Source organism: Pseudophryne corroboree, chromosome 6 (genome assembly GCF_028390025.1).
Source record: "Pseudophryne corroboree isolate aPseCor3 chromosome 6, aPseCor3.hap2, whole genome shotgun sequence".
In the NCBI taxonomy this organism is placed as follows: Eukaryota; Metazoa; Chordata; class Amphibia; order Anura; family Myobatrachidae; genus Pseudophryne; species Pseudophryne corroboree.
The window spans coordinates 394,346,433-394,366,374 of NC_086449.1; the positions used below are offsets into that span (position 1 = coordinate 394,346,433).

Consider the following 19,942-nt stretch of genomic DNA (forward strand, 5'->3'; position numbering starts at 1 on the left):
AATGGAACCTAGATGGTATTTGGTACCGGGGACACAGTACCTCCAACAAGTCTCTAGTTGGCTCTGCAGTAATGATGGATACCGGAACCACGTTTCTCACCACCCAGGATGCCAAGGCCTCAGTTATCCGCTTTGCAGCAGGATGACTGCTGTGATATTTCATCTTCCTCGCAAAGGACTGTTGGACAGTCAATTGCTTGGTGGAAGTAGTAAAAGTGGGCTTACGAGTACGACTTCCCATCTGGGATGACCATCGACTCCCAGCAGCAACAACAGCAGCGCCAGCAGCAGTAGGCGTTACACGCAAGGATGCATCGGAGGAATCCCAGGCAGGAGAGGACTCGTCAGAATTGCCAGTGACATGGCCTGCAGGACTATTGGCATTCCTGGGGAAGGAGGAAATTGACACTGAGGGAGTTGGTGGGGTGGTTTGCGTGAGCTTGGTTACAAGAGGAAGGGATTTACTGGTCAGTGGACTGCTTCCGCTGTCGCCCAAAGTTTTTGAACTTGTCACTGACTTATTATGAATGCGCTGCAGGTGACGTATAAGGGAGGATGTTCCGAGGTGGTTAACGTCCTTACCCCTACTTATTACAGCTTGACAAAGGCAACACACGGCTTGACAAATGTTGTCCGCATTTCTGTTGAAATACTTCCACACCGAAGAGCTGATTTTTTTGGTATTTTCACCAGGCATGTCAACGGCCATATTCCTCCCACGGACAACAGGTGTCTCCCCGGGTGCCTGACTTAAACAAACCACCTCACCATCAGAATCCTCCTTGTCAATTTCCTCCCCAGCGCCAGCAACACCCATATCCTCCTCATCCTGGTGTACTTCAACACTGACATCTTCAATCTGACTATCAGGAACTGGACTGCGGGTGCTCCTTCCAGCACTTGCAGGGGGCGTGCAAATGGTGGAAGGCGCATGCTCTTCACGTCCAGTGTTGGGAAGGTCAGGCATCGCAACCGACACAATTGGACTCTCCTTGTGGATTTGGGATTTCGAAGAACGCACAGTTCTTTGCGGTGCTTTTGCCAGCTTGAGTCTTTTCATTTTTCTAGCAAGAGGCTGAGTGCTTCCATCCTCATGTGAAGCTGAACCACTAGCCATGAACATAGGCCAGGGCCTCAGCCGTTCCTTGCCACTCCGTGTGGTAAATGGCATATTGGCAAGTTTACGCTTCTCCTCCGACAATTTTATTTTAGATTTTGGAGTCCTTTTTTTACTGATATTTGGTGTTTTGGATTTTACATGCTCTGTACTATGACATTGGGCATCGGCCTTGGCAGACGACGTTGTGTTATGATTCCAGTACTTCTGACCAGAGGAGATCTTATGACAGAGGCCAGAGTACTGGAAGGAAATGCTGGTTACGGGAGCGGGAAAGCCTAGTAACCCCTGGCGCCCTAACTCCGTTGTCTCGCCCGTGTAATCAGAAATCCCCTGCGAGACTATGGTTGCTTGAGCCCATGGCAGCCGCGTTTGAAGGGCGGATTATGTCTGCCCAACTCCGATGCCCCCTCAGGTCTTAATGGGAGACAAAGGGAAATCCGAGACAGGGTGATAACAAGGGGCCCTCTGACTAAGCAACCAGGCCAGGGGCTACAAGCTAACTAACTTAAACCAGAAGTATGTGCGGACAAACCGCCAGGGAAAAAGACAACCAAAAATCCACTAATCCGTTACTCCTATCCAGCACCGCTGGATACCAGAGTGGATTTGTGGGAGCGGAATCCTCCGCAAAAGCTCCGAAACACAATATAACCAAATAATAAATAGTAAGCGGTCAAGCCGCAACACACGGCTACGCCGCGACTCACGAACACCACAGGATGTTAAAGGTGCTCGGTCTGGACTCCAGGAAAAGATGACAACTTCCGAGTACTGGATCACTGAGGACAGGAACGACCGGATAGAACAGGACTGGAAAACTCTCTGCAACTGACAAAGCAAACAGGAAGCTATTACCGGCGTCTGTGAGAAGTCCTGAGAGTGCCTTTAAATGGGAGCCCTCCAATCAGGAGCCAGACAGGGCTAATTACAACATGCCGTGCAGCTGCATGCTGCACGGCCAGGAACCAGTGAGGTGATTAACTTAGACCCAGCAACGGGGAACGCGATCCGACAGTGGCGTCCCCGTTGCTAGGGTCTGTGCGGCTCCGTGCGCCCGGCGTCTAGCGTTGCTAGGGAGCCGGCGGCTGTCCGCATGCGGCGTCCCTAGTTGCTAGGCGCCGGGCCGCACTGACGAGCGGACCCTCGGCGCCTAACAGTACCCACCCCTTGAGGAGGGGTCAAGGAACCCCTAAGGCCAGGTTTCTGAGGAAATTCTCGAAAAAATGCCCTCTTGAGCCTCGGGGCATGGAGATCCTTATCCAGGACCCAAGACCTTTCTTCTGGACCATAACCTCTCCAATGTACCAGAAAATAAAGCCGACCCCGGGACAACTTGGAATCGAGAACCTTCTCCACCAAGAACTCCTGCTGACCCTGTACATCTACTGGTGATTTCCCCTGAGAGACCTTTCGAGGAAATCTACTGGAAGAAACGTATGGTTTCAACAAGGAGCAATGGAACGTATTTCCGATCCGGAGAGTTCTTGGTAAACGTAACCGGAAAGCAACTGGATTGATTTTTTTTATAATATGAAATGGTCCAATAAATTTGGGGCCCAATCTGGCTGAGGTTTGTCGAAGTTTAATGTTGCGAGTCGACAACCATACCCTATCTCCTACTTTAAAAGTGCAAGGCCGCCGGAGCCTGTCAGAAAAATTTTTCTCCCGAAATGCCGCTTTTCTGAGAGCAAGGTGCACTTTTCTCCAAATGAGTCTGAGATGAGAGGTCAAGGTCAGCGAGGAGACAGAGGAATGTTGAAAAAAGGAATTAGCCCTGGGGTGAAAACCGAAAACTGTAAAAAATGGAGACACATTGGTGGAGGAATGACAGGCATTGTTGTAAGCAAACTCCGCCAAAGGAAGAAACTCGGACCAATCATTTTGGAGTTTGGCCGAGTACAAACGCAAATACTGTTTTAATGATTGATTAACTCGCTCAGTCTGCCCGTTGGATTGGGGATGGTAGCCGGACGTTAAAGACAATTTCATCTTTAATGAGGCACAAAAAGACTTCCAAAATTGTGCAATGAATTGTGGACCCCGATCAGAAACAATATCAGTGGGTAATCCATGGAGTCTGAAAACATGGCGGAGGAACAAAACTGCCAATCCCTGGGCAGATGGCAGTCGGGGAAGAGCAATGAAATGGGCCATCTTGCTAAAACGGTCCACTACTACCCATATGACTCGGCATCCGGCTGACAGAGGGAGGTCTACCACAAAATCCATGGAAATATGAGACCATGGCCTGAGAGGAACATTTAAGGGCATAAGTTGACCGATAGGCAAGGAACGGGGAACTTTATGCTGTGCACAGACTTGACAAGAAAAAACAAACTCCTTAATGTCTTTGGAAAGACCAGGCCACCATACTGAGCGGGAGACTAATTCCAAAGTATTAGAGATCCCCGGATGCCCGGCAACTTTGCTATCATGAAACTCAGTCAAAACAGTTGCTCTCAAAAACTCAGGGACATAAAGACGACCAGCAGGAGTATTTCCAGGAGCTTGATGTTGAAGCTGCTTTAACTGGGTGAATAAATCTTGTGTGAGACCTGCCCGAATGACTGAAGACGGAAGTATGGGAGTAACAGGACTGTTATCATGAACTGGAAGAAAACTGCGTGACAGGGCATCCGCCTTGGTATTCTTGGAACCTGGCCTGTAGGTGATAAAAAACTTGAAACGAGTAAAAAATAAAGCCCAACGAGCCTGCCGGGCATTCAGCCGTTTAGCTGATTCTATGTACTGAAGATTTTTGTGATCAGTCAAAACTGAAATGGTATGTGTTGCTCCCTCAAGCCAATGCCTCCACTCCTCGAAAGCCCATTTAATAGCCAGTAATTCCCGGTTACCAACATCGTAGTTGGATTCAGCAGAAGAGAATTTCCTGGACATAAAGGCACAAGGATGTAATTCTAGAGAGTCCGGATCCTTCTGAGACAGGATAGCCCCTACTCCAACCTCCGAGGCATCAACCTCAACAATGAAAGGCAATTCTGGGTTGGGATGTCTGAGGACTGGGGCTGAGATGAAGGCTTGTTTCAAGGCCTGAAAAGATACTTCAGCTTCACGTGACCAGTTGGTTGGATCCGCTCCCTTCTTAGTCAGTGCCACAATGGGAGCAACCAGGTCGGAGAAAGAATGAATAAATCTTCTATAATAATTCGCAAACCCTAAAAAGCGCTGAATTGCTTTTAAGTTGGTGGGTTGCGCCCAACTAAGGATGGCTTGGAGCTTCTTTGGTTCCATACAGAATCCCTGAGGGGAAATAATGTACCCTAAAAAGGATACCTCCGTGACATGAAATTCACACTTCTCCAGCTTGGCATATAGGTGATTTTCACGTAATTTTTTAAGAACCTGACGCACCTGGGTAACATGTTGTTCAATAGAGTCAGAATAGATCAAGATATCGTCTAAGTAGACGACTACGAATCTTCCAAGAAAATCACGGAGCACATCGTTAATGAGATCCTGGAAAACTGCCGGAGCGTTAGACAGGCCGAATGGCATAACCAGATACTCGTAGTGAGCCGATTGAGTACTGAATGCCGTTTTCCACTCATCTCCTGACTTGATTCGGATGAGGTTATACGCTCCTCTCAGGTCAATCTTAGAAAAAATCACAGCCGAACGTAGCTGATCAAAGAGGACAGAAATCAGCGGCAAAGGGTAAGTATTTTTTACTGAGATCTTATTCAAGGCTCTAAAGTCAATGCAGGGTCTGAGTGATCCATCTTTCTTCTCCACAAAGAAGAAGCCTGCACTTAAAGGAGATTTAGATGGCCTGATAAATCCTTTCCCTAGGCTCTCTTTAACATACTCATTCATGGCCACAGTTTCTGGTCCGGACAATGCATATAACCTTCCCTTTGGTAATGTGGCACCAGGAATTAGCTCAATAGCACAATCATAAGGCCGATGGGGAGGCAGAATGTCCGCATTGCCCTTGGAAAATACATCAACAAAATCCTGGTATTCCACAGGAATGGGTGCGGGAATGACAGCAGCAATTCTGAGGGGAAGCGTAATACATTCCTTATTACAGATGGTACCCCATTGTGAGATCTCCCCCGACTGCCAATCAATGATGGGATTATGAAAGGCCAGCCAAGGGTGACCCAGAACCACTGGAACTGCTGGGCAATGGGTAAGGAAAAATTCAATTTTTTCGGAATGAAGAGCTCCTACCGAAAGTAGAACAGGGGGTGTACAGAGAGAAATAACCCCATTGGATAAGGGACTCCCATCTAAACCATGCATGGTGATATGCCTACCCAAGGTTAACTGAGGAATACCTAAGGCCTTGGCCCATGTTAAGTCCATAAAGTTCCCTGCAGCTCCACTGTCAACGAAAGCCGACACCGAAGAACTGAGGCTGCCAAAGGAAACTTTAGCTGGGACTAACAGGGAATTATTCGAGGAGATAAGCTGCAGACCAAAGTGAACCCCCTCACAATTCACTTGGTCGAGGCGTTTCCCGACTTGCTCGGACAATTACGGGCAAAATGTCCTTTACCCCCACAGTACAAACAAAGACCAGAATTTTGCCTTCTGGTTCTTTCTTCAGGAGACAGCTTGGAGAGACCCATCTGCATGGGCTCCTCTATGTCCACAGGAATGGAAAAAACACAAGGGGTAGACCCGACAGGTGCTCCTTTTTCAGCCCTCCGCTCTCTGAGACGACGATCAATCTTAATAGAAAGCTCCATGAGTTTATCGAGAGTCTCAGGAGCGGGATACTGAAGGAGACTGTCTTTTATAGACTCAGATAAGCCGAGGCGAAACTGACTGCGCAGGGCTGGGTCATTCCATCCACAGTCGTTCGACCAACGGCGAAACTCTGTACAATAAATCTCTGCGGGATTCCTACCCTGTCTGAGAGCACGTAACTGACTCTCGGCGGATGCCTCTCTATCAGGGTCATCATACAATAGCCCTAAAGACCCCAGAAAGGCGTCTACAGACAACAATGCCGGATCCTCTGTTCTTAAACCAAAAGCCCAGGTCTGGGGATCCCCCTGAAGTAAAGAAATAATAATTCCGACCCGCTGAGATTCCGTACCTGAGGAGACTGGTCTTAAACGAAAATAAAGTTTACAAGACTCTTTAAAATTAAAAAACTGCTTCCTATCACCAGAAAAACGGTCAGGCAAATGCATTTTCGGTTCAGGAACGACCCTCGGGGAAGTCCGTAAAAGATCTTCCTGTGACCTCACCCGAAGGGAAAGATCCTGAACCATCTGAGTAAGTTCTTGAATCTGGCTAACTAGAAGCTGGCCAGGATTTGGCCCTAAACCAGTGGGATTCATGAGGCCGACAAATCATCTAAACTGAATAAGGGAAAAAATCAAACCCTGTTTAAGTTTACGTTTTGGTCTGGCCGGTAATAATGTTATGATTCCAGTACTTCTGACCAGAGGAGATCTTATGACAGAGGCCAGAGTACTGGAAGGAAATGCTGGTTACGGGAGCGGGAAAGCCTAGTAACCCCTGGCGCCCTAACTCCGTTGTCTCGCCCGTGTAATCAGAAATCCCCTGCGAGACTATGGTTGCTTGAGCCCATGGCAGCCGCGTTTGAAGGGCGGATTATGTCTGCCCAACTCCGATGCCCCCTCAGGTCTTAATGGGAGACAAAGGGAAATCCGAGACAGGGTGATAACAAGGGGCCCTCTGACTAAGCAACCAGGCCAGGGGCTACAAGCTAACTAACTTAAACCAGAAGTATGTGCGGACAAACCGCCAGGGAAAAAGACAACCAAAAATCCACTAATCCGTTACTCCTATCCAGCACCGCTGGATACCAGAGTGGATTTGTGGGAGCGGAATCCTCCGCAAAAGCTCCGAAACACAATATAACCAAATAATAAATAGTAAGCGGTCAAGCCGCAACACACGGCTACGCCGCGACTCACGAACACCACAGGATGTTAAAGGTGCTCGGTCTGGACTCCAGGAAAAGATGACAACTTCCGAGTACTGGATCACTGAGGACAGGAACGACCGGATAGAACAGGACTGGAAAACTCTCTGCAACTGACACAGCAAACAGGAAGCTATTACCGGCGTCTGTGAGAAGTCCTGAGAGTGCCTTTAAATGGGAGCCCTCCAATCAGGAGCCAGACAGGGCTAATTACAACATGCCGTGCAGCTGCATGCTGCACGGCCAGGAACCAGTGAGGTGATTAACTTAGACCCAGCAACGGGGAACACGATCCGACAGTGGCGTCCCCGTTGCTAGGGTCTGTGCGGCTCCGTGCGCCCGGCGTCTAGCGTTGCTAGGGAGCCGGCGGCTGTCCGCATGTGGCGTCCCTAGTTGCTAGGCGCCGGGCCGCACTGACGAGCGGACCCTCGGCGCCTAACACGTTGCTGGCATTTCATCGTCTCGGCCATGACTAGTGGCAGCAGCTTCAGCATGAGGTGGAAGTGGATCTTGATCTTTCCCTAATTTTGGAACCTCAACATTTTTGTTCTCCATATTTTAATAGGCACAACTAAAAGGCACCTCAGGTAAACAATGGAGATGGATGGATACTAGTATACTTATGGATGGACGAGCGACTGCCGACACAGAGGTAGCTACAGCCGTGGACTACCGTACTGTGTCTGCTGCTAATATAGACTGGATGATAATGAGATGAAATCAATATATATATAATATCACTAGTACTGCAGCCGGACAGGTATATAATATATATTTATTATGTAATGACTGATGACGGACCTGCTGGACACTGTCAGCTCAGCAGCACCGCAGACTGCTACAGTAAGCTACTATAGTAGTATGTATAAAGAAGAAAGAAAAAAAAAACCACGGGTAGGTGGTATACAATTATGGATGGACCAGCGACTGCCGACACAGAGGTAGCTACAGCCGTGGACTACCGTACTGTGTCTGCTGCTAATATAGACTGGATGATAATGAGATGAAATCAATATATATATATATAATATCACACTAGTACTGCAGCCGGACAGGTAGATATATTTATTATGTAATGACTGATGACGGACCTGCTGGACACTGTCAGCTCAGCAGCACCGCAGACTGCTACAGTAAGCTACTATAGTAGTATGTATAAAGAAGAAAGAAAAAAAAAAACCACGGGTAGGTGGTATACAATTATGGATGGACCAGCGACTGCCGACACAGAGGTAGCTACAGCCGTGGACTACCGTACTGTGTCTGCTGCTAATATAGACTGGATGATAATGAGATGAAATCAATATATATATATAATATCACTAGTACTGCAGCCGGACAGGTATATAATATATATTTATTATGTAATGACTGATGACGGACCTGCTGGACACTGTCAGCTCAGCAGCACCGCAGACTGCTACAGTAAGCTACTATAGTAGCATGTATAAAGAAGAAAGAAAAAAAAAAACCACGGGTAGGTGGTATACAATTATGGATGGACCAGCGACTGCCGACACAGAGGTAGCTACAGCCGTGGATTACCGTACTGTGTCTGCTGCTAATATAGACTGGATGATAATGAGATGAAATCAATATATATATAATATCACTAGTACTGCAGCCGGACAGGTATATAATATATATTTATTATGTAATGACTGATGACGGACCTGCTGGACACTGTCAGCTCAGCAGCACCGCAGACTGCTACAGAAAGCTACTATAGTAGTATGTATAAAGAAGAAAGAAAAAAAAAACCCACGGGTAGGTGGTATACAATTATGGATGGACCAGCGACTGCCGACACAGAGGTAGCTACAGCCGTGGACTACCGTACTGTGTCTGCTGCTAATATAGACTGGATGATAATGAGATGAAATCAATATATATATATATATAATATCACTAGTACTGCAGCCGGACAGGTATATAATATATATTTATTATGTAATGACTGATGACGGACCTGCTGGACACTGTCAGCTCAGCAGCACCGCAGACTGCTACAGTAAGCTACTATAGTAGTATGTATAAAGAAGAAAGAAAAAAAAAAAACCACGGGTAGGTGGTATACAATTATGGATGGACCAGCGACTGCCGACACAGAGGTAGCTACAGCCGTGGACTACCGTACTGTGTCTGCTGCTAATATAGACTGGATGATAATGAGATGAAATCAATATATATATATATAATATCACTAGTACTGCAGCCGGACAGGTATATAATATATATTTATTATGTAATGACTGATGACGGACCTGCTGGACACTGTCAGCTCAGCAGCACCGCAGACTGCTACAGTAAGCTACTATAGTAGTATGTATAAAGAAGAAGAAAGAAAAAAAAAAAAAAAAAACGGGTAGGTGGTATACAATATTATATATATATTATATACAATTATATATATATATTATATATATTAAACTGGTGGTGATTATTAAACTGGTGGTCAGGTCACTGGTCACACTATCAGCAACTTGCAAGTAGTACTCCTAAGCAGACAATCACAATATATATTATACTGGTGGTCAGTGTGGTCACAATGGCAGTGTGGCACTCTGGCAGCAAGTCCTGCTCTCAGACTCTAACTGCTCCCCACTGTCAGTGTCTCCCCCACAAGTCAGATATACATTATACAGTCACACTATCTATCTATCACTTCAGCAAGTAGTAGTACTCCTCCTAAAGTACTCCTCCTAATGCTCCCCAAAATTACTACTGTGTCTCTCTCTACTCTAGTCTCACTCTCTTCTCTATAAACGGAGAGGACGCCAGCCACGTCCTCTCCCTATGAATCTCAATGCACGTGTGAAAATGGCGGCGACGCGCGGCTCCTTATATAGAATCCGAGTCTCGCGATAGAATCCGAGCCTCGCGAGAATCCGACAGCGGGATGATGACGTTCGGGCGCGCTCGGGTTAACCGAGCAAGGCGGGAAGATCCGAGTCGCTCGGCCCCGTGTAAAAAAAACTGAAGTTCGGGCGGGTTCGGATTCCGAGGAACCGAACCCGCTCATCTCTACTGGCAAGGAGGCGAAACATTGTCCAAAGCTGACACCCCAGTGACAGAGAGAGCTGGCGCTGAGGAGAAGGTGCACTGCCCAGCTGATCGGTGTCATTAGGGGGAGAGACATCTGATTGCAGCATCAGAAGGGTGAGCTCATCTGGAACAGGTCTGTGTATTCCTGAGCACACCTCCTCCTCGCCTCACACAGGCAGCCCTAGCATCACACAGCAAAGAGACTCTGTCAGAGCTGCAGCATATACCCCAGAAATGGAAGACTCAATGGCAACTGCTGGCTGAAATAGCTGCTCACAATAATCCCAACAGTAAGTATATAACCCTGCCTGCATAAACTGGGAAACTAAAGTGCAGACACCCTTTATAGCCATTGGAAAAGGCTGTAGAGACTCTATCATCTGCTACAACTAGGAGCACAGATAGTGTGATGGAGTTACCTTTTATTGGAAATGTTGCATCTAATTACAAACTCATGATTAGTATATACACACACACACACACACACACATACAGTGTATATATATATATATATATATATAAATAAAAAGGAAATTAAGACCCCTTAATTGCGCTATTGTCTAGTAGCTCAAACCACTGAGAAATACCCCCTGTCAGAAGGAGTACTGCACATAGAATGGACAAAAACAAAGGTTCTCTTGGGAGCTTGACCACCACAGATATCTTATATTATAAAATCATTTATTAAAAAACATGTTACATCTACACTTCCATAACATGAATCACAGGATCACACATGTCACTTGAGTAATGCATTCATTTCTGATAATCTATTATAAGGTGTTTTCAATCATTAGGTGAAGTACTTATTCCTTAGCATGAGAAAGCATGTATGATCTGTTCACCGATTTAAGGAAACGCACAATCGTTGAAACCCAACGCGTTTCGTCCCTTAGGACTTCATCAGGGGTGCAAATCAAAGAATGGCTTCACCAAAAGAAATACAAACAGAGCATGTATTCGCTGAGAGTGTATTCCTGAAGATGCTAACAGACCATCAAATCATAGATGTTGGCCGAAGTAAATCAGTAGTGCATCCGTGTGTTTCCTTCCAAAAACTCCTGTTTGGATTTCACAAATATGAAAGGGCAATTCAGAAGGAGTCAGAAGATACTATCTGATCAAACCCTGGCGTGTTGTCTCAAGGTCCACCTCACAGCTACAGTGACACACCACACAGCTACACACCAGTTCCTGTGTCCCCCTTAAGTGGTCATTTACTTTTCTCAAAAGTTTTCCCAGCCGCAGCTGCAGTGACAGAAGCAGCAGCAGTGTGCTACCGTCCTCACCCTTCCCCCAGTCACCCGCACTAAAGACTCGGGAATCCCAGCAGTAGTTTTCTATGCAGCGCCGAGCTATGAGGGACCCCAAGCGGACTGTCTCCTCCTGGCAGGGCACGCCGGACTCCTGGTGAGATGAGCGGCAGCGCCCGCAGTTTGCACCATGCAATATGGACTACAGCGGCAGCAGCTCTCTGGCCGGCCCCACAGTTGCCCCCGGCCGCCCATCCAATTGTGCATCTCCAGAAGGGCACAGAGATAGACCTGGGGGAACTCTTCAATGTGGTTATGAACCCCCAAACCGCCAGCAGGTATGGGGAAGGCTAAGGCTGTGGTACACAGAGGGGTGATGATGGTGAGGCTGCGGGACACAGGTGGTGTGGTGAGGCTGCAGGACAGAGGGGGTGGTGAGGCTGTGGGACACAGGGGGATGGTGAGGCTGCAGGACACGGGGGGTGGTGAGGATGCGGGACACGGGGGTGAGGCTGCGGGATACAGGGCGATGGTAAGGCTGCAGGACACAGGGGAGCTGGTGAAGCTGCGGGACACAGGGGGATGGTGGGGCTGCTGGACACAGGGGGGTGGTGAGGCTGCGGGATACAGGGGGATGGTGATGCTGCGGGACACAGGGAGGATGGTGAGGCTGCGGGACACAGGAGGATGGTTAGGCTGCAGGACAGGGGTATAGTGAGGCTACGGCACACAGGGTTGGTGAGGCTGCGGGACACAGGGGGATGGTGAGACTGTGGGAGATGGGGGTGAGGCTGCGAGACACAGGGATATGGTGCAGCTTCAGGACACGGGATGGTGAGGCTGCAGAACATGGGGATGGTGAGACTGCAGGACATGGGGGATGGTGAGGCTGTGGGGCACAGGGGGATGGTGAGGCTGTGGGAGGTGGGGGTGAGGCTGCGGGAAACAGGGATATGGTGAGGCTTCAGGACACGGAATGGTGAGCCTGCGGAACACAGGGGGATGGTGAGGCTGCCAGACACGGGGATGGTGAGGCTGTGGGACACAGAAATATGGTGAGACTGCGGGAGACGGGGGGTGAGGCTGGAAAGAGACGGGGTATGAGCTAGTGGTCAACCAGCCTGTATCTACCATGGAGGGATGGGGGGGGCCCAAAAAACATATGTGTACCAGGCCACAAGATTTCTGTTGCCGGCCCTGTCCAAACTGCTCATGTTCATGTGATAGTGGATGCAAGGCGGCATCAGACTCTCAGTGATTGACAGTCTGATGCTGTTTGGGGGCAGAGAGGAGGCGACAACGGCATCCATTTCTCAAAACAGAGGTGTGTCACCGCCGTTTTGGGGAAGGGATGAGGCAAGGATCTCAGTCCGAGGAGATTTCCTGGCCTTTTGGTGACTCCTGCGGCAGACGGCTTGGCGCGACCCCATGGGTCATTAAGCGGCCGATGGCGTCGCAGACGATACGATACTGCGTCCTTGGATGCAGCTTGGATCAGTAATTTATGCAGGAGGCACCATATTAGTGCTATTGCTGCTGATTCTATGTAAACATCAGCAATATCTACTCCAACGACATCTGAATCAGGCTCAGTGTGCCATACATATATAATGAATTTGAAGTTATATTCCCAGTAAATAATATCATGGTGGCTGCAGCCCTTCTTCTATCGTAAGCCTCAATACACTGAAATAAACGCAAATAATACTATACGATGATTACTGATACAAAGGGATGGGATTTAGTGTTGAAGACCACCAATACATTTAAATAGCATAAACATACTGTACATGACATGTTCACGTAAAAAGGAGAGTCCAATTAACATAACTGCAGATCTTAAAGTCATTGCAATCCTAAAACGTGTCATCACTAGTGGACAGATCTGGAGTAGTGTACTTGCAGAATTATGGGTTTATTCCTACCTGTTTAATTTTAGTTCCCACCATGGAAGCACTTGTATCAATAACAAAGATCACATTCTTTGGAAGTGGAGGCAGGTCTGTTGGTGCAAAATAATGTACAAAGTATCCATTTAAAACCTGGGGAAAAAGTAAGGAAAGGTGAATAATTAAAATACATAAAAACATACATTTATGATGACTAATCTATGTGGCGGCTAAACCTGTACACACACCAAACACTGTACACGCAGCGAGTGGTCATTCTCCAACTGCTATTACCAACATGTTCAATACTCATCTGATTTAGCTCAAATCACTAATTACTACTTACAGATTTACAACAATAAAAAAGCAGCTGTATCTAAAGGGTTTCCAGCCCTATGTGAAACACTAAACAGAATTGTGGTTTATGTGAATCATTTGAATAAAGCAACATTGATCATTCTGCCTAATGTTAATGTTAATTAACACAGCCTTGGTTACTTTATCTAACTCTAAGATACATAATATATATATATATATATAGATATCTGAACAGTGCCGTTTCTAGCAGCGGGCGAGGCGTGCGACTACACCGGGCGCCCACCACTTTTCCCCTGTCCCTACTGCTCCCTGACATAGTACTCCGCTCGTCATTTTGGAAACTTTGCCCCCCCCCCCCCCCCCCCGCCCCCGAGCGGAGTAATATGACAGGGAGGAGAGGGGAGTGGGGGAGCGGGGGAGTGAGGAGCGGCTGCGGGAGCTGGCAGGCGGAAGCGGGCTGGCAGGCGGGAGCTGTACACACACCACTGGCGAATAGCATTACACACACCATAGCAACTAGCATTACACACTCCTGAAAACTAGAATTACCCCTGGCAACTATCATTACCCCTGGCTACCAGCATTCTAAACCACTGGCAATTAGCATTCCACACCCCTGGCAACTAGCATTAAACCTGGCAAATAGCATTACCAGAGCCGGCCCTAGGCATAGGCAAACTAGACAAATGCCTAGGGCATTTGGTATGCCATGGGGCACCAGCAGCTTCTGCTGATTAAAATGATATGTGGCATGCCTATATTCTGTGTGTAGCATTTCGTATGCAGATACAGCCACAGTCGCACACAGAATATAGGCATGCCGCATATAATTTTAATCAGCAGAAGCTGCTTGTGCATCTTAGCCACATAGCAATGCAAATTTTCATCAAAAAATGCGCCCGACGTTAGCAGAGCTGCCAGCTTACTCACCCCAGGCATCTCCTGCTGATTGGCGCATTGAGGCAAGATGTATGAGGACACATCTGTATCCAAGCAGAGACAAAGGTCACAATGTAAGTGGCCGTGTGAGTGCTGTGTGTGGGTCGGTTGGGGCATTATGTGTGTCATGTGTATAAATGCATTAATGATGTGCCGCATATGTGTAAGGGACATTATGTGTATAAGGGCATTAATAAAGGTTGGCATAATGTGTAAGGCGCCTTATGTTTATAAGGACATTAATATTGTGTGTCATATGTGACAGGGACATTACCGTGTGGTATTATGTGTATAAAGGCATTACTAATGTGTTGCATTATGTGTATAAGGTGCTCTACTGTGTGACGTTATGTATAGAAAGAGCACTATTGTGTGGTGTAATGTGAATAAAGAGCAATATGGTGTGTTGTAATGTGAATAAGGGGCACTACTGTGAGGAGTAATGTATATAAGGTAAAGTGGTACTACTTGTCAACGAGCATGGATGCCAGAGAATGAAACCCCTGGCAGCAAGCAATACACCCAGCACATGAAACTCCTGGCAATGAGCATGACACCCAGCGAGCAGGTAATATAAAAGTAACTAGAAGCTTTACTGTAGGGCATAATATATCACGGGCATTGTGGTGTGTGGCATAATATGGTGCAGGGAGCATAATATGGTGCAAGGGGCACTACTGTGGGGCTTAATATGGTGGAATTATTTTTTTTCCCTGTAGTGGCTGAGGTCTGTTGGTGCAGGGTCAAAAACTGGGGTGTAAGGTAGCCTTTTTCTGCAAGGACACGCCTATTTTAGCAAGACCACACCCATTTTAGTGAGGTCACACCCCCTCACTGGGAGTGTGCGTACAAGTTGTGTTCCCAAAGCAGAGAATCCGGAACGGATCCCATAGATAGATAGATAGATAGATAGATAGATAGATAGATAGATAGATAGATAGATAGATAGATAGATAGATCTATATATATATATAGATCTATCTAAGTCCAGAACAGACCGCACTATGGCCCAGATTTATCAAGCATTGGAGAGTGATAAATTGCACGGTGATAAAGTACCAACCAATCAGCTCCTAACTGTCATTATTCATGCACAGTCTGTAACATAGCAGTTAGGAGCTGATTGGCTAGTACTTTACCACCATGCAATTTATCACTCCCCAAGGCTTGATAAATCTGGGCCTCTTACTTTGATCCTCACATCGGCTGGGGTGGCTTACTCAGAGTCATAAGAATCCTTCCATGCTTCCATACACTGTATAGATAGTGAGGGCACTCACCAGGCTTTAGCACAAAAAACATAATTGTCAACATTTCAGCCCACAGCAGAGCCTTTTTCAAGACCACATCTGTGCACAAGGACACCCAAACAATAAGTGCAAACAAAACCCTATAGCCCCCACCTTGGGTCATATATATACCACTCCTCTTTAATATTTCAATTACCCGCGTAAGACACCACCGGAAGTGACGTCACGTTTCATGTTAGACTGAGTATCAAAATCCATCCACTGATTATACATGAGTTCTCTATTCCAGCGCTATTTATACCCACCTACTTAGCCGCTCAACGTCAGTGGCAAACGCAGGATTTGCATGGGGGGGTTTCCAGAACTGGGCGGAGCCAATCACGGGGGTGGGGACTGAGGTGACCCAGTATATGCTGGGTCCGTAAAACTAGTGTGTCTGTGTGTGTGTATATATATATATATATATATCTATATATCTATATATCTACACATATATATATATATATATATATATATATACATATATCTACACACACACACATATATATATATATATATATATATATACATACACACACACACATACATATACACGGGTGGTCTTCAGTATGCCGGCGGTCGGGCTCCCGGCGACCAGCATACCGGCTCCGGGAGCCTGACTGCCGGCATACCGACACTTATTCTCCCCCGTGGGGGTCCACGACCCCCCTGGAGGGAGAACAGAATAGTGTGGCGCGCGTAGCGTGGCGAGCGCAGCGAGCCCGCAAGGGGCTCATTTGCGCTCGCCACACTGTTGGTAAGCCGGCGGCCGGCCTGCCGGCGCCGGTATGCTGGTCGCCGGGAGATCGTAGTGAACCCATATACACATATACATAGCATATTAAACATGCATACATATATATATATATATATACACATACAGTACACATATATATATATACATGTATATATATATATATATATATATATATCATATGTGTGTGTGTGTGTTTATATGTATGTATGTATATACATGTGTATATATGTAGGCACATGGATATATATGTACTATAATTAAAATAAAGTAAACTTTTATTGCACTTGCAAGTGCCACCAGGAAGACAGCAGGCTGCAGAGGATGCTAGACAGTCATTAATAATACTCATGCAGCTAAAAAAAAAAAAAAAAAAATTTTTTTTTTTTTTTTTAGTGGAGGGGGGTTTCTGGGTACTCGGAAACCCCCCCTGGGTGCGCCACTGAACGTCCCCCTGGCTTCAGCCAGCGCTATGTACTAGGACTGGGCTCCTAATCCTGCTCGCGGCAGCATCGCCGCTGTCCATTGCTTCTAGTGCCTCACTTCCTGTGAATGGAACGTAGGAACCGGAAGCGGTGCAGTATTAGCAGAGGTGTAGCAAGGTGTCATGGTGCCTGGAGCAAAGGTATGTTTCGGTGCCCCCCTCCCCTGTACTGAATTGGGGGCATGGCCACCAGGGCCAGTTCTAGACCTTGTGGCATCCAGGGCGAAAGTTTCCTTTGGCGCCCCCCCCTACACACACCCATAGGTTAAACATAGTGCGTGCCAAATAGGAGTGTGGCTTCATAGGGAAGGGCATGGCCACAGTTATGCCCCCTGTAGTTATGGACCCAGTAGTTGTGCCCCCTGTAGCTGTGCCCCCTGTAGATTTTCCCCCAGTAGTTGTGCCCCTGTAGATTTGCCCCCAGTAGTTGTGCCCCCTGTAGATTTGCCCCCAGTAGATGTACCCCCTGCAGCTGTGCCCGGAGTAGCTGTGCCCCTAGTAGGTGTGTCCCCAGTAGGTGTGCTTCCTGTAGCTGTGCTCAGAGTAATTGTGCACCCTGGTTTGTGCCCCCTGTAGATTTGCCCCCAGTGGTTGTGCCCCCTGTAGTTTTGCCCCCAGTAGATGTGCCCCCTGTAGCTGTGCCCGGAGTAGTTGTGCCCCCTGTAGATTTGCCCCCAGTATATGTGTCCCTGTAGCTGTGCCCGGAGTAGTTGTGCCCCCTGTAGATGTGCCCCCTGTAGCTGTGCCCAGAGTAGTTGTGCCCCCTGTAGATGTGCGCCCTTTAGTTGTGCCCCCTGTAGCTGTGCCCAGAGTAGTTGTGCCCCCTGTAGATATGCCCTCTGTGGCTGTGCCCAGAGTAGTTGTGCCCCCTCTAGATGTGCCCGGAGTAGTTGTGCCCAGAGTAGTTGTGCCCCCAGTAGGTGTGCCCAGAGTAATTATGCCCCTGTAGCTCTGCCCCCTGGTAGTGCCGCACACAAAACAAAAAAAACAAAAACAAAAAAAATACTCACCTGCCCGCTCCTGCTCCCGTCTGCTGCTGTCCGCGTCTCCGCCCATCCGTGCGTGTGACGCGTGATGTCACACACAAGACACGGACCGGCGGGGAGCGGAGGGGAGGAGGGAGGGGAGGGGGGGGGGGGGGGAGACTTGATGCTGCTCGGGCTTCCAGCTGTCAGTGACTGACTGCTGCGGCTGCGAGCTGCTTACGGCCAGCGGTGGTTCCGGCGGAGTCGAGCTGAGGCGCCCTGTACTGTCTTGAGCGCCTGGTGCTCGAGCTCCACCGGAACCGCCCTCCCTACGCCCCTGAGTATTAGCTATTGGAACGTAAAAACCAGCGATGATGCGTTCCACTCACTGATCACTTCTTCTAAACCAACTTCAAGGGATACAGATAGAGGATAGATATAAATAACCCATGGTGGACAGCTCACAGTTTCTATAACCACATATAGAAAAAAAAACACACAATATCATAAAAAACAGGAATGGTGGAATATCACAAAAACTTGCTTTTATAGTGCCGAGTCATTACATGATCAGAGCCTCAAAATCTAATTCAAATGAACATAGAAAGTGAATTATTCTCATTCAGCACCCTAGGGGCACCCGTATCCAAAGAATGGATTCACCTCGCTTTGCGTTTCAAAAGTGCCAGTGCACGATCACCTCCTCTTTCCATAGATTGTATCCAATCTATAATCATATATCTCAATGTGGCCAATTGATGCCTTTCATCCAAAAAATGTTGTGCCACTGGTTTATCTGTAGTGCCAGAGGAGTAGGCCAACCTAATAGAAGAACTGTGTTGGTTCATCCATTCGCGGAAAGTCCGGATCGTCTTGCCAACATACATAGATCTGCACGGACAGATTAGAATATAGATAATGTGATCCATCTGGATCACATTATGCTGCAAATGCTGTGCATGCGCAGATGGGCAAAACCGGTCAATCTGCATTTTCGTAGCAGCAGCAACTGCTGCTGAATGAGGGCCATAGACTGATCGTAACTATATACAATATTTTTAACAATTTTGTGCATGAAACTAAGTTTGTGTACATTGAACCATCAGAAAGCAAAGGTGTCACTTTCTCAGCCACTCTCAAAAAATTCCAGAAATTTGGATATGGGAGACTCAATCTGTATAATAATTCTTATATTTTTCTCTAATAATAACAGATGTCATAGGCATCATGGCGGTTTTACTAGAATGGCTCTAATTTTTGAGATACACGGATGAGATACATAAAAAACACAACTGACAACATGAGCCGCTCAACTGCCAACTGACAGTGGGCGATCACTTATATACGGCAGGGGTATAGTCTAGAATGATCATGGAGTGAACACCTAGAATTTTCATATATCTTACCACCTAAAATTCTCCGGTAGACTCCCACATGCATTTGATGAATTCATTTCGACAATGTCGTTGTCAATTACAGAAATCAACATTTAATAAAAATAAATGTCAGGTAATTAATTTGGTGCATATAGTACCCTTAAGAGAACCTATTACTTTCCTGATACAACTATCTAAACCAAAGCACAGACAAGTCATGCTATTTACTTTGCAAATGAATCTGACCTGCCTGGGTCACATGTTTTGGGTTAGCCAGGTGGCCCTCACTCCCATGAACTGAAGTGAAAAAGAAAAATCCACAGATGGTGGCTGGTGCCTATGTATTAATAGGGATGCAGTCAATATACTGGCTGTCGGGATCCCGGCGTTTAGGAGACCAACAAATGGAATCCCGACATCCGCCGCGTATGCCCACTTGGTTGGTGGGTCGACGCCACCAACCGAGTGGGAATAGAACCTGTGGCGAGCGCAGCGAGGTGATGCGTGGTGAGCACATCAAGACTGCAAGGGGACTCGCTAACGCTGTCGGGATTACGGCAGACTGGATGCCACTGTCGGTATAG

At 47.2% G+C, this 19,942-nt stretch overlaps 1 protein-coding gene across 1 annotated transcript in view; it reads right to left on the bottom strand.

Annotated features, from left to right (window-relative positions):
• Nucleotides 1–19,942, bottom strand: part of ITIH5 (inter-alpha-trypsin inhibitor heavy chain 5) — a 152,521-nt gene that overhangs the window by 90,525 nt on the left and 42,054 nt on the right. Inside the window, exon 7 of the mRNA XM_063926817.1 lies at nt 13,270–13,386. Within this exon, the coding sequence (XP_063782887.1) occupies nt 13,270–13,386 (117 nt within the window). The remainder of the gene's footprint in view (nt 1–13,269; nt 13,387–19,942) is intronic.